Source organism: Sebastes umbrosus, chromosome 3 (assembly GCF_015220745.1).
Source record: "Sebastes umbrosus isolate fSebUmb1 chromosome 3, fSebUmb1.pri, whole genome shotgun sequence".
NCBI lineage: Eukaryota > Metazoa > Chordata > Actinopteri > Perciformes > Sebastidae > Sebastes > Sebastes umbrosus.
The window spans coordinates 36,801,035-36,823,365 of record NC_051271.1 but is presented as its reverse complement, the minus strand read 5'-3'; the positions used below and the strand labels follow the sequence as shown (position 1 = coordinate 36,823,365).

Sequence of the window (22,331 nt, the reverse complement as noted above, 5' to 3'; positions counted from 1 at the left end):
ACGGCCACTAGAGGTCGGTCTCGTCTTTTTGTATTCCTATTGGTGATCAACCATGTCAATATTGGATAAAGGCCTTCTGAACCTACTAGTAAGTGTAGAAGGCCCCTTCTAAGCCATACTGTATCTATGAGGCTGATAACATTTGAAGCGGGTGCCTAGACTCTGAATGTCATATACAGCACCTTTAACGAAAGTGAAAACATAACCTCCTTGGTGGAAGTAATTAAAGGATCAGCTTTAAGTGTCTATTTTTTGATTGTACTGTGTACTCTGACTTTTGCATTACCAATTAAAATCCATTGTGTTGATTTGCAGCACTAATGTGGCGCCGTGCACTTCCACCGAACAGAGGTGTTAACGCACCTATTAGTCACACCGAAATAAGCATTTTAAATGCCACGTCTTTGATGAATATACAGTCATGTTTCATAGATCTTAATTATAAGTTACCACGGAGACTTTGTAGCTGTCAATTATTTGTAACTTATCTAATTATGTTAACTGATATCATATTATGAATATTCAAAACGAGGCGTTTTTCTTTAGTGTTTGTCTGCTCACAGTTAGTAACTTACTCAGGTTCTGCTGCTGAGGCTACAGCACACACACATAGACACTCACGCACTCGCAGTGATGCCCTACATGAGAACTTTAGAACCTTGGCAGCTTACAAAGAAAAAGAATCACTGTGAATTTCACCACCCAGCAGGATAAGAGAAAAATTGAAAACAACGAATTCCAGCACAAGTTCTAAATAGCATTGTTTGTATTGTACTTCAAGCAGCAGCATTTGTGCAAAGGCGGCGGAGAAAATGCATTGATCATAATGAATCGTAATGTGATATGGGCTCATTAAAAGATTTGTATATTTCTATGTTCGGTCATCATGCGCATGCAGAGCCAGGAAGTGTGTGGGCTGTTGTAAAGGCAAAGGGAAAAAAAGGAAAAAAAGGCTCAGTTGCTTTTACTTTTGAACATTAAGTATTTGGTATACCATGTCAATTTCAAGAGCATGAGTGGGCAACACAAGGTCTGTTCTTGAGTTCTTTTTTTAATACACGTGCAAACGCAGCAGGAAAAGACAGCTGCTGCTCAACAACAACAACAACAACAACAAGCATTGAGTGTTGAAAAAGCAGAGATCCATCCATCTCCTGTTCTTCTTTGTGTTATTCAGGGTCTGTCAGGGCTATTCTTACCACGCTGCGTCTCCATGTTATATCAGACTCGGGCAATTAACTTGACCGGCCGTCTCATCTGCTTCTCTCAATCAACGTGATCTGCTCTTGAAAAACACCTTTTTTTCCCATCTTCACTTTCAGACACATTCCTGCAGTTTACAGATTGCCAGGGATTCAATTTGTGCCACAGAAATGTCCCATGCAATTCTGAACCTGATCAGCGGGTGAGATGGGACTCTCCGCCTCCTGAAAGAGGACCTCTGACTGCCTTGCAATAGCTGCGAGAATCATCCTTGTCGATCTGAATTGCTACGACGGGTAAGAGGTTTCAAAGGAAGCAGATAATACATAAACACCACGACCGGCGATTGAATTCTTGTGCCTCAAGACAGAAATTCTGCAGTCAGAGGGTATCGGTTGTATCTCTGTGAACTCCATCCAGCATATTTTTACTTTTTCAGATATTCGTAAGTCAATTTAAGTCCTTGCTCTTACTTAATACTCTCTGTGTAGTGTATAAATTGCATTTGCTCCCATAACTGTCACAAATGTCCAGACGAAATCTGATCTGTGAGTGTGCTCCACCTTGCAGCTCAGCCTCTAGCTGCGCTCCAGTACTCTCCTAATAGTGTGCAGAGCTCCTCTCTCCCACAAACCCATCACCTCGATCACCATCATTCACATCAAAGTGTCAATCACAGCGCAGGGCAGTGGGGCAGCTGCAGTGATGTCACCAGCTGTAACAGAAAATACAGCGGACTGATATTTGTGAAGAGATTACGGCACTGCAGTAGAACGTAGATACATACACGATCATATGCAGTATACAGTTCAGGGCTTTTGGTTCTGATAGCTGGTTCCATGTTGAATCCAAAAGTAGCCGCCTTAAAGGGGACATATCATGCTCATTTTCAGGTTTATGTTTATATTTTGGGTTTCTACTAGAATATGTTTTCATGCTTTATTGTTCAAAAAACACATTATTTTTCTCATAGTGTCTGTCTGAATATACCTGTGTTCACCATCTGTCTGAAATACTCCGTTATAGCGCATCTCAACGGAATGGCAATGGAATTGCGTTGCTAGGAAACAGCGTGGGTCCATCTTTACATCCTGTCAGTTGATGTTATTTACATACACTGCAACAGGAAATAAACTGGGACACATTTGGTATGTTTACGTTTAAACTGTGAAATTGTCTAAATATTGTAGATTTGTGACATCACAAATGGACAGAAATCCCAACAGCTTGTTTAAAACGTACAGTTTCTGAATACGGGCTGTGTGTATTTATCTGTGGATTGAGTGTTTTGATACTTTCACAGTATTTATATATCACTTAAACCTGCTTTATAATATAAAAGCCATGAAAATCTCACTTTTTACAATATGGAACCTTTAAATTATCTAAGCTCCAAAGCTAACAAATATTTTATCAAATATTTCATTATTCCTATAGCTCCTATTAGCAAAAAGCATTCAGGAAACAGGCCTCTCGTATTATATAGGTGCTGACAATGTCTGTTTAAACAGCAGACTTTGCCTGCAGCACATTATATCATCTTTATTTCCATAATTTGGTAAGTAACTTGCCTGAAGACCAAGATGAAATTCTTGGCTATTGTTTCGTTAATGTCCTCTCTGCAAAGAGCTGTCAGTGACTGATTGTTAAGGACATGGTTTGACATTTTGGGGAAATTCGTTGGTGTCTTGCCAAGAGTTATATGAAAAGATCAATACCACTCTCATGTTTGTGCATTAAGTAGGGAGCTGGAGCCAGGAGGCGATTAGCTTGGCGTAGCATAAAGACAGGAAACAACTGGGGGAACAACCAGCCTGGCTCTTGTAGTATAGATTTATGTCACCAGTGTGCACTAGGTAGTAGGGCTGTGTATTGGCAAGAATATGGCGATAGGATACGTATCAGGATACAGGGGCAACGATTCAATATATTGTGATACAGTAAGCAAGGCCATAAATTACATTTTAGGAAAATTTGAGCGTAATTTAGCCTCCTTCTTGACAAGCTAGTATGACATGGTTGGTACCGATGGATTCATCAGGTTTTTGTAGTTTCATATGATGCCATAACTTCACTCTAGCTTTGAAACTGAGCCCTCTGTAACCTCAGAAATATCGAATAGCGGCTGGGTCCGACGGCAGGCCGTCAGATTTTTAAGAAGTTAATTGAAAATCGATACACTGTTTTGGAGAAACACTGTATCGGAACAGAAAGTATCTATCTTCTTTCCAAGATGGCGGTCTGACTTTTAAGTGGTGTCCTACACTTTTGGGAACACTGAAACACAGAATGAGCTTTTAATCTATCACAGCTCGCTTTCAGGTTACGTCAGAGGCGACTGTCTCATTAGATGTGCATTGAAAGGTCACCAACAAAAAGGTAAAAGTTTGAAAATGATTGAACTTTAAGCACAGTAACAAGGTGTAAAATCCAAGCGGCAAACCAAGCCAACGTTAGCACTACCACAAGGTTTGGCGTGTTCATCGGATCTGGCTAAAGGCCTCAGTATGCTTCAGGTGCTTGTCAGATCATCGAACAGTATCTGAACTCACAGAAATAAGTGACGAATCAACAGACATGGTGGTGGCATGTAATGTTTTAAAATTATGTGCCGGCACCACGGAACCAATGTCAATGAAAAGCCAATTAGGATCCTTTGTCATGGTGGACACACAAAATATTGTATTTTGAGGGAAATTATCATACGGACTTACTGGTGCATTCAAAGCTATCTCTCATGCAAATTCTCCTAAAAATGAGCGTCAAGCAGTCGTGCTCGTGAGTCGTGAGTCATGGTCATCATAACCTACACCAAGCTGGAAGAGGTCACGTGAGAGGAGATCCATGATTGGTAAATGGACTTGCATTTATAAAGCGCTTTTCTAGTCTCCCGACCACTCAAAGCATTCACCCATTCATACAAAACTTGTATGAATGCTGGCTGAGAAAGCTGCCATGGGTTAAGTATCTTGGTCAAGGACACTCTGACATGTGACCGGAGGAGACGTGGATCGAACCACCGACCTTCCGATTGGTGGACAACCTGCTCTACCCTCTGAGCCCCAGACCCTACCCTGAACACAGAAACAAAAACAGGATCCATCCAGAAATTAATTAAAATGAGACCGTGCAGACTAAACAAATAAGCGTCAAAAAATGTTCCAATGATAGGACATTGTGGCACTTTTGGGCAATATTGATCATGGAGAGAGCAAAATTATCTTTCAAATATGATAATTATCATACATCTACAAACCAAAAGTCATTGTTGACTTATTTTAAATTAAGTAGGCTACATAACTCATGTAACATAACAAACATACTTTTTATAACCCAAACTATGGTCTTTTCTTTCCTAAACCTAACTAAGTAGTTTTGTTGCCTAAACCTAAATTGTTTCTGTGGTAGTGGCACGTAATTTTAACGTGCCACAACCGAGTAATGCCGTGTTAAGAGGTTGTGGTCATTTCACATATTTCTGTGAGATAGCGTTGAAACCACTCCCCCCCACACCTCTCAGAAGTTGAGATTGGAAGAATGCGTCCAACAATTTGTGTAACTATTCAAAACCAACAATCAGATAGGCACGCCTTCTTCACGCAACTATTTTGTGTGTACAATCGGGTCCAACGCGTGGTTTGTGCTATTATCCCCCTTTGTACTATGGGCACAAATTTGCAGATACATCTAAAAAGGAAACCAAAGAACAATGGTTTCCATAAACCATTATGAGGTCCTCTATAAACCAAGCTGCGAGTGAATTAATTTCTGTTTGTCCAGAACGAGACAGATTCTCCCCACTTCCTGTAAATTGAAGGGGCCACAAATTGAGTGAGCTGTGAAAAATCACAAGTGGATATAATGTCATTGCATGATTGAGAATGAATTAAGAGGGAGAAACACAAAGGTGGGAGCAATAAGAACGACACTCTCAGGAGCACCTAAGGGCACTTACTGAAATAAAGTGTGCGTACCTGAGGCCTCACAGGCTTTGCTGAGAGTGCCCTGACATATTACCCACAAAGTGTATATATTTCGCCAGGAGTCAGAGTCTTCCTCTAGGCAGCTAGAGAGAATTTTTACAATATATAACTTCAGACTAAAGGAAATAATGACTTATTTGTGAGCATTTCACAAGAGATTTTTGTTTCTAGAAAAGAGAGAGGGACTGGGAACCTAGTTTGTTTATGGGCATATGCAGCCTGATGGCAAGTAAACGCTGCTCATTGGAGCGTGACAGCGTCCGCCTGCCTGATCACTCCCAGGCACGTACCCGAAGGATCGCTTAGCCCACACAGTGGCTTTGGTTCTGTTTGTTGTTTCAATGTGTCTTTCCTGTGTTTTTTTTTTAATTCTCTCCTCTCAGCAGGATGTGTTAAGTACCAGGTCTGAAAGCACACAGATTAGACTCCGCTCACGTTGAAATGGGATGTTCACAACCCGATTTGGAAGCTTACATTGTAATTGCTGCGTTACACGGGATGAGTGTGGCCAAGACACAAGGTGCATGCGAGCAAAGTGGAGGGAGAGAGAAAGAGAGAGGGGAGAAAAAAGGCAGAGAGGAACATGGACACAGATTTAAGAAAATAAAAGCACAAGAGATCGAGAACCGGCAAATGAAGACAGACAGTATGAGAAAACAAAATGTGTTTTTTGAACATTAAAGCATGTAAACATGTTCTCGTAGAAACCCAAAATACAAGCATTAACCTGAAAATGAGCACGATATGTCCCCTTTAAAAGGGAGGAGCTAGAAGTTAAAGCAGATTATCACCTGCATCGTGTACAGAAATCATCTAATCAATCGCATCCAAAATGTGTTGTGTTTGCTGTGACTGTGGTTTGCAGTAGATCTCTTGCAACAAGAAAGAGCTCAGACAAGTAGTAGTTGTAGAAAGTGAGGAGAAGAAAAATGATCTAGAGAGTGTTTGAGGTACAAATAGCATTTTTGAAATCCAATTTTCAACTTCTAAATATACACGCCTAAATTGCTCGTGGGGGTTTTTTCTATTTGAAAAGTAAAATCTGAAAGTGACAGGCCCTACTAGCCTGTCCTCTCAAAAACAAATAGAAGTAGAATGCCAAAGGAATTTGCAGGTCAATTACTCTGGAAACCTTCTCTCAACTATTACATAGTATAAAGCACTCTTCTGGCAGGAAGTTAAAAAGCCTTTCATCGGAAGAAGGCAGTTTGTGCCGCTATGCGTGGGCTGTAACCCAGCTCTATCTCAACATGTACAAGCTTTGTCTGTTTTAGAATTTCACCATGAAATAGCCATCTGATTAAAAGGCTGTTTAACTTTTTGCCAGAATAGTGCCTTGGACCTTTTTTTCTTTTTTGAACTTTTGTGTTCCCTTCATTACACGTGTGTGAACTTCCCGAGCACTCCAGACCTTTTCTTTTTTTACAGGAAATATTTTGCGTATTTCTGTGGAGGAGCTGCAACAACACCTGTGAAATAGTCCAGCTGCCTCAATCAGACTGTGTTTAAGAATGTGTTGTTTTTTTTAAACCACATTATATAAGAAACTTAGTCATCTGAAGATATGTATACATGAGATTAAGTCACTAAGAAACATTGAAAGTTTCTCGCCAAAACAGGCAATATAGACGTTATTTTCAGGTCTAATGAAGTTTTCACTTCGCTGGTTCTTAATAATTTTAATATTGACCAGTGGTAGTTCTTATCATCAAGGTTATGTTTTAGGATTTCTTTGGGGTAATTTAAAGGCCAAGAAAACAAATTGCTATGAATTTGTAAGTCATTTTAACCCTTTAATGTCCTCACTAAGAAAAAAAAGCAATAGAAACATTTTCTCTTTGCATTTTTTATGTCTTTGGGGCAATTATAACAACAATCAATGTCTTTTTTTGTAATTACAGACCTCTACCAAACAGTCAATTCACAGTAAAAGAAAAATACAAACAAACAAACAAAAAAGGGAAAAAACATGACTGTGATCTTCTGACATCTGATCTAAGCGGCTTGAACACATTTTGGAAATCATCAAGACTCATAAAATAAGTTTTCTGCGACATTTTTGAATGTTAGCGCCTATTTGGCAGCCATTGTGAAAAATTTGCAGCACCCCAATATCTATATCTTTTCATAAGATATAAACCTATGTCTGTGCCAAATGTGTTCGCAAAATGCACAATTGGTATGAATATTTCAGCCCAGCTGCCCTACTTATAGTGACTCAAAATGTGCTCTATACCAAACAGTCGAGCAGAACATTAAAGGGTTAAAATGTGTCATTTTTAATGAATCACGCTCCATTTATCTCTATTCATTCTGCTTAAAATGAGTTTAGTTTAAAACAAGACTAAAAATTTAGTCTTCACTTCACTTTTTAATAGTAATAATAACTTTTTTAATTAGCACAAAACACAAAGTACAGCTGAGGTTGATGGGAATGTTATTGGTTTTGCTGGTATTTGGCCATAAACCAAATTGTTGGACAAATTGGAATTTTGACCTGATGATGGCGTTAAAGATGTCACGAGAATCGATACTTCGGTACCAAGTTGATGCCAAAATTCTGTAAACATGACGGTACTCGTTTTTCCACAGTACCAGTACTGCAGGTACCATATAGGACAGTCAGGGCTCGAGACTAATGGCATCTTATCGTCCCAGGGACGATAGAAAATGTGTTTGGGACGCAGTAAACTTACTATCAATGCGTCCAGGGGGCGCACCCTATTTGTGTCATGTTCTGGCTGTGCCAGTCTTTGTTATTAGTTCTGTTAATGTGATTTTGGTTTGTGTTGGGTTTCTTTTATATTCTCATTCCAGTTTCCTGTTTTATTTTGTAATTCACTCCTCCTGTGTCTTGTCTGGTTTTACTTCCCTCCTTTGTTTGTTTTCCCGCCTTTTGTTGATTGTCTGCCCCACCCTGATTTGTTTCACCTGTGTGTAATCATGTCTTGTATTTAAGCCTGTGTGTTCCCCTCTGTCCTGGTCGGTTTGTTCTGTCGTATGTGGAGTTTACAAGGGGACCCAAACGCAGAGTTACAGGCAGAACAGGTAGTTGAAATAAAAGCGAGCTTTAATAATTACAAGCTGAAACAATCCAAAAACAACCAAAGGCAGGGAGCTGAAAAATCCAAACAACAAAAAGCAGGAAGGGGAACAAAGTACAAAAGAACAAAACCAAAAATCACAAACCAGGGAAACACGAGGATCAGAGCAGGAGGTAACGGGTAACACGGAGGACAAGGTAGACGGGGCTGGAGAGACAAACGAACCGACCAGGACAGAGGGGAACACACAGGCTTAAATACAAGACATGACTACACACAGGTGAAACAAATCAGGGCGGGGCAGACAATCAACAAAAGGCGGGAAAACAAACAAAGGAGGGAAGTAAAACCAGACAAGACACAGGAGGAGTGAATTACAAAATAAAACAGGAAACTGGAATGAGAATATAAAAGAAACCAAACACAAACCAAAATCACATAAACATAACTAATAACAAAGACTGGCACAGCCAGAACATGACAATTTGTTGATAATGCTACAAATCTGTGTTGAAATCGGTAGGACGAGCGCTAGTTAACGTTAGCTGTTAGCTGCCGGTAAGCAGCACAGTCAAGCACGGAGCTAACAGCTAACGTTAACGGGAGGTGCAATGGATTTACAGTATGATGCGTTCAGCCTCTATTCAGTAAAATGAATATTGGGCAAAGCTAAATTATAAACTTTATCATTCAAATGTTCAAATGTAATCTTGTAAAATGTAGTTTTTTTGGTCAGAAACAAATAAATCCAGTTGTTTGAAAGAGATGTTTCCACAGCAATATAAAATAGATCATAGAGAAGGACTGTGTACCGACAGACAGACCGCCAATGCCAGCTGTACTCGCCACTAGCATGGCTGAAAGTCTGTATGTACCTGTAGTTGGTTAGCAATGGATGCTACTGAAAAAGCATCACATTTTTAACACAACCTTCAATCAATTGTCCTTTTTTCAACGAGACAAATATGTTTCAAACTCGACAAACTACCAGATAATACTGCACTGTATATCAGAGTGTGAGTTGTACTGTTTTCGAACCTAACCACTTTCCCCTGCTGCACAGATCTTGTCAATTTAGCATATGCCTGTTCTAAATGGCATGTTTGATTTCTGCCATCTCGGATGAGCAGGTTGTAAATGTGTCCGATTTAGAGCTCGTCCTACAACTCCGTGTGGCGCTGATGGCCCTCAAATGTCTGAAAATGAGCAGATTATGAAGGCTTGATGGTGTAGAGAGAGAATGCCGCTGCAAAGCAGAGACGTGACTTTGGTGAAACAAACCTGGCGTCGCCGGTAAATTGGGCGTTGCCATGGCTATCAGAATGCATACAACACCAGAAATGGATTCCGTCAACGCCTAAAAGTGGTAGTGTGAGACTGTGAACTGAGACGCCACATGTTGAGTGAGTTCCTCACCACGCTTCAAAGAGCGCCGCGTGATCAACTCTTTGTTAATTGGTGACACAATCTTTTGACGTTACTCGTGTGTCGAGAAACACTGAGGCACTACCGTTGTCTCTGTAGGGCATCGTTGTATAATTTATATGCTTCTGTTCCAGCAGGATATGTCCTACATCTCCGGAGGCATCAAAGCTCAAAAGTAATCTTCTTAGACTGATAGATGGATTCAGGCTGACATATTGTCTGAGTGACAGAGTAAAGTACTAAATGCCTGACATTTCATAATGCAAATAAAACTGTCCCAGTGCATGTTGTACATCCATCTGAGCAATATGCCACGGGCCCCACGGTGAGACTGCTCTTTGCCTGTAACCTTTTTTTTCTCAGAATCTCAATACTGCTCTCCAAGTAGCCGACCAAGCACTCAGCGGGTATTTGTTTGATCAGTTGTCTTTCTCTCTCTTCCTCTTCCTGTTTACATAATTGGGAGTTGTTGTGTATAATTCTGGTGATGTAAAATGATGAAATAGCAGTATTCAAATGTTTCTGTGGTTCTTATGGAGGCTCAGGTGTGCCTTTAATTTTCTAGACCTGTCCAGTGATTACAGATGGAATTACTGAGTTCAGTAACATTTTTTCAGGACTACAATGACATCCTGGGAGTTTGGGATTTGAGTAGTGGGTGTTTTCAGAATTGGATTAAAGGTCCCATATCTTGCTCATTTTCAGGTTCATACTTGTATTTTGTGTTTCTACTAGAACATGTTTACATGCTGTAATGTTAAAAAAACAACTTTATTTTCCTCATACTGTCTGCCTGAATATACCTGTATTTACCTTCTGTCTGAAACGCTCCGTTTTAGTGCATTTCAACGGAATTGCAACAGAATTCCATTGCTAGGCAACCGTTTGGGTTAATGTTTACTTCCTGTCAGCTGATGTTATTTACATCCACTGCAACAGGAAATAAACTGGGACACAATTAGAATGTTTACATTTAAAACCGTGTAATGGTCTAAATATTGTATATTTGTGACATCACACATGGACAGAAATCCTAACGGCTTGTTTCAAATGCACAATTTCTGAATACAGGCTGTGTGTATTTCTCCGTATATTGAGCGTTTTAATAGCTTACCAGTATTTATATATCACTTAAACCTGCTTTATAATATAAAAGATATGAATATCTCACTTTTTACAATACAGGAACCTTAACTAAAGCCACATATATGTAATGTTCAACTTCGACACTACTCAATGGTTGTATCAAAAAGAGAGTGTGGCAGGCAGAAACACACACCGATACCCCCCATGGATCCCAACTAGAGACACTAAGTATGAAGGGCTCAAAAAAATACATAAACTGCGCCAATTTTTGCAAGAATTGCCTCGTAATCCTCAAATTTATGCCATCAGAATACAATGAAAGAGGGTATCATACAATTTACAAATAGTGGCTTAAAAATGTAATTGTATTAATTTGACATTCGTTGTATCACACTAGTCTCCATTCAGTCCTTTTTGGCTATCGTAGTACATGCCATCCCTTGAGCCACACTGCTAGCCTGGCGAACAATCTGTGTAGTCCTCTAGCAGCTGCATGTTACTGTCTCCAATATTTCAAGTAGGGCTGTGTATTGGCAAGATATTGTATTGTAGAATACTGTGAGTAAGGCGATATATTGTGATTTTTTTATATAGTCATAGTTTAAAGAACACACCACCATATGCATAAAATCTGAGTAAAAAAAAAAAGTTTATGCAATCAGGACAGTGGGATCTGCATTTGCATTTATCACACTCCCTGTAACAGCCGACATCATAGCACGACTTTGAGAGGACACATCTCTTTGCAAATGAAATAAAGTGTTGAATGAACTGTAAACTATTCATTAAAAATTGAAACAGTGTTTTTGAGAATCGATAGTGTCACAATACATAATATCGCAATATTCAATTTTTTTAATATTTTCTTACACCCTTAATTTCAAGGCCATCTCCCAGCGTACGTTTTGTTTGTTTGTGTGACGTCACTCAAGTTGCCAAATTGTCAATGAAACACAAACCACACACTACATACGATTTCTACCCATCTGTCACCGCAACCTGGCAACCCACAACCTGATTCAAGGGCCGTGTGCACAGCTGCTCTGTGCGCAGGCAGATGAGCCAACTAACTTAACATAGCTGTTAGCCTAGCTGTCGTCAAAATGGCAGGGCAGGACGGCGTTCCGCCTAAAAAGATCTAAATGCACATTCAAATTTAAACACAGTTGGACCGAACATTTTACATTTATATCCCTTGGTCATGAACTGACAATGACTAGCCGGGCTCAGTCAGCACTAAAGTTATATGGACCCGGTAACTGTGCCAATACATTATTAATATCATAATCAGGGCTGTCAATTGATTAAAACATTTAATTGCAAATCATTTGCACAGATTCTGTCTGTTCAAAATGTACCTTATATATATAATACTCTTATCAATATGGGAGAGGGCAAATATGCTTGCTTTCGCAAATATATGTGTATATTTATTATTCAAAATCATTAACACAAAACAATGACAAACATCACAGGTACTGCATTTAGCATAATACAAATATGCTCAAATCATAACATGGCAAACTGCAGCCCAACAGGCAACAACAGCTGTCAGTGTGTCAGTGTGCTGACTTGACTATGACTTGCCCCAAACTGCATGTGATTATCATAAAGTGGGCATGTCTGTAAAGGGGAGACTCGTGGGTACCCATAGAACCCATTTACATTCACATATCTTGAGGTCAGAGGTCAGGGGAGCCCTTTGAAAATGGCCTTACCAGTTTTTCCTCGCCAACCAGCTAGTATGACATGGTTGGTACCAATGGATTCATTAGGTTTTTCTAGTGTCATATGATACCAGTATATTCACTGTAACTTTAAAACTGAGCTGCAACACTACAACCTCCAAAGATCGAATAATGGCCAGGCTAAATCGCAAGTTGCGTTAATGTGTTAAAGAAATTATTGGCGTTAAAACAAAATTGCGTTAATGCTTTATTATTGCGTTGAATCTGTTGAATCTTTATTTTTTTTTATGTTGGGAATTAATTTAGTCTGCCATTTGGTAATATACAGTTAGTATTGTTTTTTTTTATTATCAAATTAATTTTAATTGGTGATAAAATATTTAGTTACTTGAAACAAATGCCGGAAATTTGGTGATAAATTGCGAGTGTGAATTAACTGTTTGATAGTCCTGGTTTTGAATGAGATGTAGGACTCTTGATTTTGTCTCAACTGCAGCAGAACTCCTTCTTTAGATCTTTCCTTGACATTACTACAGTGCTGTCCACCTACACAGCTGAGTGCAACACGCTCACACCAGTTCTCCAAGAGCTGTCAAATGTAGGGCTATAGGGGAGTCAGCAGCTGAGGCGGACAGACACAAGACACGAGAGAATGTGGATACACCGAAAAAATACATTCTCACCAAATTACAAAGTAAATCCTGGAATGAAAACACAGTTTGATAAAACTACTACAGCCACAGGTCGCATTGTCTTCAAGGGTGGGTCAGTTCAACCCCGTCTCCTACAAAATTGCATACCCATATAACTAAACTGCTTTCTCAATTACGTTTCGAGGGAAACATATTTTCTCCCGGATTACGGTGGCAGTTTTAAACATGTGGTTGTGTCGTTGTAAATTGAAACAAAACAAAACAAAGATGCAACAAAATGACTTGGTTATGTTTCGGCAACAAAACTACTTGGTTAGGTTCAACATCATGGGTGAAAGTCCTGTTTGTTTGACTATAATTAGAGATTTATTTGTGATACGTCAAAAACAAACGTAATCCAGGAGAAATTCCTCGAAACGTAATTCACAATGCAGTTTTGTTGTATTGGATGTTATTTTTTTTAACGTTACGTTACTTTACTTTACAGGACTACGGACTAGGGATGTGACAGTTACCGGTTTCACAATAAAACAATGGTAAAATTCCAGACGGTTAGTACTTAGTTATTTAGTACTAATTTTAATTATATCATTAAAACCGTGTTTGATTACCACCAGAGATCCTGCCAGCGTCAACTGAGGCCGGACGGGCTACAATTCTACAATTGCACACTATAATGTAGCAGACGCTTTTGCTTTTTGTTTTTGATGCTGTTTTTTAAGCCAGCCACTGGGTTTTGAATTTGATGCGAGCAGCAACTGGGAGCCAGTGGAGGGATATGAACAGCGGGCTATGCACAGAGTTATTAACAAATAACATGGGTAGGTTGTGTGCGTAACGTTAGCAAGTGTGCGGTCAGGAGAGAGAGAGAGAGAGCGTGTGTGTGAGTGGCGGTATGAAGTTACCTTTATAGCTGTGAATGTAGCAGTGCAGTGTGTGTACAGTTTTGGCTATATATCAGTGAATAAATGCTACAACTCCTCAAGACTCAAGCCAAGTTCTCGTGTCACCTGCTGATTAAAGTGCTAGCAACAACTTAGTCTTAAGGTGAAAATGCAACACAGATGATAGAATGTGTGTGTGTGTGTGTGTGTGTGTGTGTGTGTGTGTGCAAGCAACGAGCAAGTGAATAATAATAACTAGAATGGCACTCGGAGAGCGCAGACCTCTGCCAAGGTGCGTGACTTTGAAAAACAGATCACAGCTCACAGCTGGCAGTACCGTAAGGTGGTCGGCTTATTATGAACACGGTGTGTTTCCGTGTAACGTGTAATGTCTGTATAACGTTACACTACGTTGTCTCTCATCCCTTCATCTACCGCTTTTTTTTTTCTCACCGAGGACAGACAGCAGCTCCCGCCGCACCTCAGAGTCTCGCCACACATCCACACACATATCTCTCTGCTCTCAGAAGGAGGCGGGGTCATGTATCACCAACGCGTCACCAACGCATCACCAACGCGTCATCAGCTACACTGCGCATGTGTTATACCCTATGGTCTTAATGCTCAGGCTGATCGGAATTCTTAAAAAGATTCCTGAACCCGGATCATGATCCGGATCACCACCAAAATGTTATGGATTGTTCATTGTGCTACACCCCACCCATCCAAAAAACTTCATTCAAATCCATCTCTAACTTTTTGAGTAATCCTGCTAACAGACAGACATACAGACAAACCAACGCCGCTTGAGGGAGGTAATACGATACGATACGATACAATACGATACGATAGACTTTATTAAATAATGTAACTGTGTACATGCGTACTATAATACTAGAACATTTTCAGCACATCTTAACAATACAGTGATAATACTGATAACCGTGATAATTTTGGTCATTATAATCGAGATATGAAATTTTCATACCGTTTCATCTCCACTTTGAGACATTGCCTAATGTGGGTTAAAACTTGGGTCATAATCAGATAATGAACTTTTAGTTAAAACTTTGCCCGGAGTGAAGTTTGTACTCGTTCAGGGCTGAAGGCAGCTGTATGTAAACACCACACTTTTTTCTGCTCATATTTCAATAAAAATGTCTATGCAAGCGAAAATAAGGGGCATTGACTTAAGCCTGAGCCATGTCTACACATCTACAGTCTGCACTCCTGTCTTATTGGGACATTTTATAACGATTTACTAAATTCAGTTCAGTCCATTCAGCTGCTGTGTGTGTGTGTGTGTGTAGATGTATTTTTTTACTCATAGTAAAAATGTCTCCCTGTATTTGCTGTACAAGGCTTAAAAATGACTCCTGTGGCCAATGTTTCATGAGTCATAATTATAACCTCCTATCCAATCTGACACACTGGCTCGCAGTGATGTGGGACGGTTAAAAGACGAGCTCTGTAAATGCCTTAAAGGTTAAATATTAAGAGCAGCCAAGCCCTTATCTGTATCCTTTTCACTTTGGCTCCGTGGCATGTTGTTGACTCATCTGTTTATTTATACAGCGGCTCAGATTGTAAAGACCGAGGACGTCTGTTCCTGCTTATAGCAGCATCTCTACATATTTAATGCGAGATCCTCTATTATCGCACGCCTCGAGTAAGTCGTTTGCGTCAACTGAAAGAATAGGGGCAAATTGTTTCACAGTTACTCAAGTATAGCATCGAGTCACTTCACAAAGTCAAACAGGGCTGCTCAATAGTAATGACTGTTTTGTTTTGCACAGATTGGCAGAAGCAAAAAATATAAGCATGGCAATATATTTTCAGAACTGTAAATGTTTTTGACACTTTCTCAAGAATTTTTTTTTTCCCTCGCCTCCACTGTAAGGTCACTTTTTTTGTCGTGAGCTACAGTAGTTTGTCAAGCCCACAGAAAACACCTGGGGCACAGGATGGAATTTCAGTCAGTAGCGAAGTGGAGGGCATGGGAGTTGGTGATACGCGTTTGACTGTAATTGGCTTTGTTACAGACAGGGCTAAGTGGTGTGGGTGTAACACAGAGCTGTGCAGTTGTGGAACAGTCAGGACATTGACTCACGGAAAGCAGTTTGAGGACAAACGTTCACTTTCTTTCTTTTTTTTTTTTTTTAAAGACAGCAGGTTTTGCAGGCTGAGAAAGACATTTTCATCCGTTTTATTGCCTTGGAATCTCAGTCCATGCTTATTATATTTTGACTCTGAAGAAGAAGAAGCGGTCGTGTTGAAATATATCAGTGCTCGCAGCAAATGAATACATTTGAACCGTGCTCCAGCGCTCGTCTGCCCAAAGACTTTCTTCTTCCCAATGTTAATTAAAGTTTAAAGCAATAATCTAAATTGCATTTAGGCTTAGATTATCGCTGGGAATACAACATAAAGCATGTTTGTATAGATTCTGATTCATGCTCAGATTCGACACAAGCTCTTTTTCTCTCCTCCTGCATCCAGCAAGTTGTTGTCTGTGAAGAATGTACAAAATGCTGCTTAAAAGGCAGCTGGTAAAACAAGTACTAAAATGTGTTGGACCATGATGACACTGTGCAGAATGACACATTCAACAGCACTGCCAGCTACAAGGTAGAGGGAGGCACGCTACACATCAATGCTCCAAGGAGACGGGCTCGTCAGGGAATTAAAGTTCAAATAATCGGGCATTACGACAACATGGCATCACTGCCTCCTTTTCTCCCATTTTATGTTTTTATTTACATGGAATTTTGGAGGACATCATAATAAAATCCAAGAGTTGTGAACCCTCTGAAGATGTGCGACAGAGGGGAACTCAGGACTCATCATTACCATTCTAGAAACTCTAATGTGAGGATTTGTTCATTGTAAAATGATTATCTTTGGATTTTAGACTGTTGGAAGGAAAAAAAACTAAATTAAAGTGACAGATTTGGCTCAGCTCTTTGTACATGTATATGATTTTGTACAAGATGCATACAGAGGTTTGCTGCAGCTGTTGGTCATCTGGTTTGCGTTCCTCCACCCTCAACTGAAATGAATTAACTACCAGCTCTAGAGTCTGGAGCGTTCTGTGTACGTCCTGCCATGCTGACAAAAACCCTGATCTTCTCATTCCTGCCATTACATGAAAAGAATCTCATGCCCAACAAGCAAAGAGGCTAAAGAAGAGAGGCGGCCTGCTCCTCAGCTCCAAAGTGTGCAGGTGTTTTCGGGGCCTGTGGCTCCGGAAACCTGGCTTCAGGAAAGGAAGGAAGGAGGGCTGAAATTGCTTAACCTCTCCCACAACCTACGGCGCTACTTGAAAATCCTGCCCTCTGGTCAGAGATGCTCCGTGCTCAACGTGAACAGCTTTAGCCCGACATCAGTTCAGCTGCTCATACTGAAGAAGCTCCCGAGATAAAGCCCCTCTCTCTCTCTCTCTCTCTCTCTCTCTCTCTCTCTCTCTCTCTCTCTCTCTCTCTCTCTCTCTCTCTCTCTCTCTCTTTCTCTCTTCTCTGCTGGAGGTCACTCTCCCTCTACAACTCAAATAAAAGCCCAGACCACACCGGAGGTGCATTTTAGGTCGAATTTTAATTTGTAATAAAAAAAGGTGTTTAAAGGGGACATTTCATGTCCATTTTAATACTTGTATTTCGGATATCTACTAGGGATGCACAGATCCAACTTTTTCAGTTCAATAGCGACACCTGGGCTTTGAGTATCGGCCGATACCGAGTACAGATCCGATACCGGTGTTCAATTAATAAGCTGTATGTCTCACTGTGTGGAAGTGACTGGGATCATTCTGTTATGTGTAAGGCAACATCAGGCTTGACTTGAATGTTGCTTTCCTAACAAATAAATACATAGATATACATTTACTGAATTGTTATTTATTATTAGAATAATAAATTGTAGCCCAGCAAGTGGGTAAAAAGAACTTCATAATTAACAGGAATTACAATTCAGGTGTAAACCTTTTTAATGAAGCAACAACTTGGTCAAACAGGAATTAAAATTCCAGTATATAATGTACTGTATATAATATATAACCTATAAAACTATCTATAAAAAGTATATGGAATAATTGAATTGAATATATCGGCTCCATTTTCAGCCGATAACCGATCCAGCTATTTTAGTCAGCATCGGCCCGAGTCCATCCCATAGTTTCTACTAGAACAAGTTTCTACATGCTTTAGTGTAATATCTGTCTGAATATTCATCATCCCTTTTATCGCCCATAACCCCTCCCCCCCTCCCGAAAAAGTCCAGTCTGCTCTGATTGGCTTGAGAGAAAAAATGTGGTTCACCTTTTCCAAAGGTAGTTCTCAAACTGTGGGCGGTTTATTCTAATGAGTCCTGCATGCCACATAGGAAGGGGAGCCACATCTGAATGGCTTGTTGAATCACATGTTTTCTGATCTAGACAGCCCCCCACCCCAAAAAAAAACTGACTGGGTTGTCTTATTTCCCAGTTTATGGGTTGGTAGGCACTCCAGATAAAGTGACTTTTTCCACGATATGTCCCCTTTAAATCATTTTATTCTAAATGATAGATTAAGACCATTGGGCTATCTCCATGCTGTTTCATACTAAAATACATTATTATTATTCTGAAAGCCAAGTATTTAACCATTGTTGAAATGTGAGAAAATGTTGAGTGAAAGACAGATGTCTGGCAGCGGGGGACAATATCATCAAGTGTGTCTCTCTTTTGGACCCTCACACACACACACACACACACACAAACACACAATCACTCAGATGTGGTTCCTCTCTCTTGAGGTGGTGTGTGCGCCCACCTGACGGCCAACACATAAGCGCACATATACAGTACATGTAGGGATGTGTGGATTCGCGCATATGTGATGCTTAAAAAACTGGACTAAATGAGAACTTGTGACTCACGCTGCTGTTGTGCCCGGACCAGTGCACCATCGCCTGGTTGTGAGATGAGTCCCCGGTCAAGGCGAACGTTGAACTGTTGAGTTTGAGCTCGTCCTGCCTCGGACCGCCGGCTCTGCGCTCCTCTCCGCCGCTCCAGCGCAACTCAGAGCGCGTCACTCTGCTGCGTCCAGCCGCCGAGCGCATAACCTCTCCCGGGTCTCCACTTTGGGCTGAACCGGGGGATCGGATTTTATCATCATCACCACCATCACCACCATCATCATCACTGTTCCTCCTGGCGCGCTTTATGTACCGGGTGGCAGAAGCCAAACCTGCGCCTGCCTTGCTCTCCTTCTCACCACTCATTTTGACATTGGAAACTTTGGTCTTTGCAAATTCGCTCTCACCAATTTCATCAATTTGTACGTCTGTATTCCGTGTCAGCCTCATTGGCTGCGCGTATTCCGCCCGACTCTCTGGAGCGCATTCAGCGGAACCTGCTGCGCAACGGAGCCGACTTTGGGCACTCTCAGCCTGCATGGATCTCCCTGCTGCCCCGGCACTGTGTCCAAAAACTTCTCCCTTTAATAATCCTGTTGCGGACTCACTCGTGTCGAATTTCAGCAGTAATTCCCGTGCACGCCACTTATTATTATTATTCCCAGGCTGGCACGACCTGCAAGTTATCTCAGCTTTGGCGGCTTGAAAGAAACAGAGCATCATCATCATCATGAAAATCAAAAACGCATTGTGCCACTTTGGGCAGAATCTGACCTCCCGCTCCATCGCTGGCTGGCAGAGTATGTAGGATGCTGAGGATGCAAAGAAGAAGTCCCTCTTTTTTGTGCCACCCCTCTCTCCTCCACTCTTCTTCTTCTTCTCTCTGCCTTTTTTCGGGGTGTAAAATTGCCGCTGTGTGTGGAAGAGGAAGTGCTGCGCAAGTTGTGGCGTTGCTCAAATGCAGTGTTGCAAAAAAAAAGTGGTCCAAGTTGAAGGATTTGATCAAATGAAGCTCCGCACGCACGGTGGTGGGGTGGTGGGGGGAGGAGCTGATCCAGACTGAGAGATGGAGGAGAATGTTGGACTGACTTTCTCCATATTTGTTATTTCCCACCATATGGTTGGCTATAATTAATGTCAGTAATATAGTCATTTTTGTTCTGCTGCTCTTTTATTTTCTCCTCACAGCCACATTTTCCTGCTATTCCTGTTTTCTTTTTTTTCTCCTGATGCAGATTTTTATCACCAAGCCTCCCTTCAGGGAAAGTAAATCGCTTAATTTGGCAAATGAAAACTGGATAATTTCACCTTATGACGATCTTGTTTATATTCAATCCTTTTAGGTTCTGAACAGGGACTTTTTTCCAGTAATTGGAACATATTAATGTGTTTCCAATTAAGTGCAGTGTCAGGGATGGGAGCTCCTATGACTTATTAAACAGCAATAATGAATCCAACTGCCCACGAAGGAACATTTTTTACACCTCTCTCTCTGCATGCATTTCGCAAACTGATCTTCCATCCCCTCAAGGATGATGTGATGCAGGCTTTTGCAGACCAGCTGAGGGGCAAAGCTGGAGAAACCACCTGTAAGGTGAAGACATGCAGTCTGGAATGAATATTTAAATAGGTTGTAAACAAAGAGACATCATGTTTAAGTGTATCATTTTGCCCCCAAACAAGCAGCCAGGATGTCTCAGGCGGCATGGGATGAGTGGAACTGGTGGAGGGGCTGGATGGAAGTTCATCTCTTTGATATCAGCCCTGCAGCTCTCTGTGTCTAATGACTGGAGGTTATGGTGATTGCTGATGAGCACAAAGGGATATACAAATGGCCACAGACTACTACACCAGCTGGCTGCTTTCAGGGATGCTAGCTCCAGAGGGAATAAAATGGGCAGATTGTGCCTCGGGAGCTGATTAATTTTTTACCACAAGGATCTATAGGCTACTACAAATTAAGATTAAAGAGTAAAGGATTATATGATTAGAGTGTCACACATCCTGTTAAAACCCCGCTCAGAGAAAATGTTTCCATCTAACACATGTTGCATTCTGAAGTGTGCTGTGATATAAACATATTGGTTTTAATTGGTCATATGTTCATAATGACCCATCTGTGGTGATTACAGCTCAACACTGCTCGTTCTGCACACTTTCATTCTCCCTCTGTTGTTATAAAGCGTGGAACGATATCCTGAGGGTGACTCTATAATCATACCTTTTTATCTCCTTATGAATCATAATGAGGTGATTTCATTGTATGTATGTGTTTTTTTTTTTAATTATAACATGAGTGGGAGACTATATGCATTGCATGGACATTATGTTATTAATGGGAAAAAAAGTAATTCTGTAGCTTTGAAAATGTTCATTAATTCCTTTTTTTGTTATTGGTGTTTTATTATTATGAGCATTAAGTCAGCAGAAATATCTTTGCTTCCCTGTTTGAAGGGTCAGTTCACCCAAATCAAACCCGAGGTGAGCACTGGCAGAAGAAGGCCCGATTCCAAACCGCCCCCTTACACCCTCTCCCTATGCCCACTTCCTCTCGGTTCGCGTGGAGGCTCCACCATATTAAAGGTCCCATATCCTTCTTATTTTTAGGTTCACAATTGTATTTCACAATTATTTTGTAGTATTGTTTCTACTAGAACATGTTTACATGCTGTAATGTTAAAAAAAACGTATTTTTCCTCATACTGTCTGCTTGAATATACCTGTATTTACCCTCTGTCTGAAACATTCCGTTTTTTTTGCAATTTAAACGGAATTGCGTTGCTAGGCAACAGCTTGGGTCCATGTTTACTTCCTGTCAGCTGATGTTATTTACATACGCTGCAACAGGAAATAAACTGGGACACATTTAGAATGTTTACGTTTAAAACCGTGTAATGGTTTAAATATTGTATATTTGTGACATCACAAATGGACAGAAATCCTAACGGCTTGTTTGAAACGCACAATTTCTGAATACGGGCTGTGTGTATTTCTCTGTATATTGATAGTTTAACAGTATTTATATAGCACTTAAACCTGATTTATAATACAAAAGATATGAAAATCTCACTTTTTACAATATGGGACCTTTAAGTGCCATTCCAAACCAATCACTGGGGAGTGGAAGTGGGTTATAAAACCCTCCAACAGCGAGCCTGCATTAATGCCGACTTAACCAGCTGCCCTTACTGACGACGTGCAACGCCGTTTTGTGTTCCTCATGGAACATGCTCCGATGTCAGTTCCGTGCGACTACCGGTACAAACATTGACTCATAAACTGCTCAAACTAAGATAGACATTTAATTTATTCTACTTCATTGTCATACAGATGTTATCAATTTAAAGTAAATATATTGTTGTTAGGATCAAACATACTCTCATCTAGTCAAGAAAACGTTAACGCTTACTTGAAAAGTGTTACATACATAAGCAACATATATATTTTTTTTTAACTTTTTAATACTGACTTAAAA

The 22,331-nt window shown here is 40.5% G+C and overlaps 1 protein-coding gene across 6 annotated transcripts in view; it reads right to left on the bottom strand.

Annotated features, from left to right (window-relative positions):
• Window positions 1–19,902, bottom strand: part of LOC119485187 (VPS10 domain-containing receptor SorCS1) — a 209,047-nt gene extending 189,145 nt beyond the window's left edge. For all 6 annotated transcript variants that reach the window (XR_005206218.1, XR_005206219.1, XM_037764550.1 and 3 more), the window contains exon 1: window positions 18,878–19,902. Coding sequence is in view for 4 of the 6 variants with exons in the window: in XM_037764550.1 (XP_037620478.1) it covers window positions 18,878–19,642 (765 nt within the window). In the remaining 2 variants the exon portion in view is untranslated. The remainder of the gene's footprint in view (window positions 1–18,877) is intronic.
• Window positions 19,903–22,331: the final 2,429 nt, after the last annotated feature.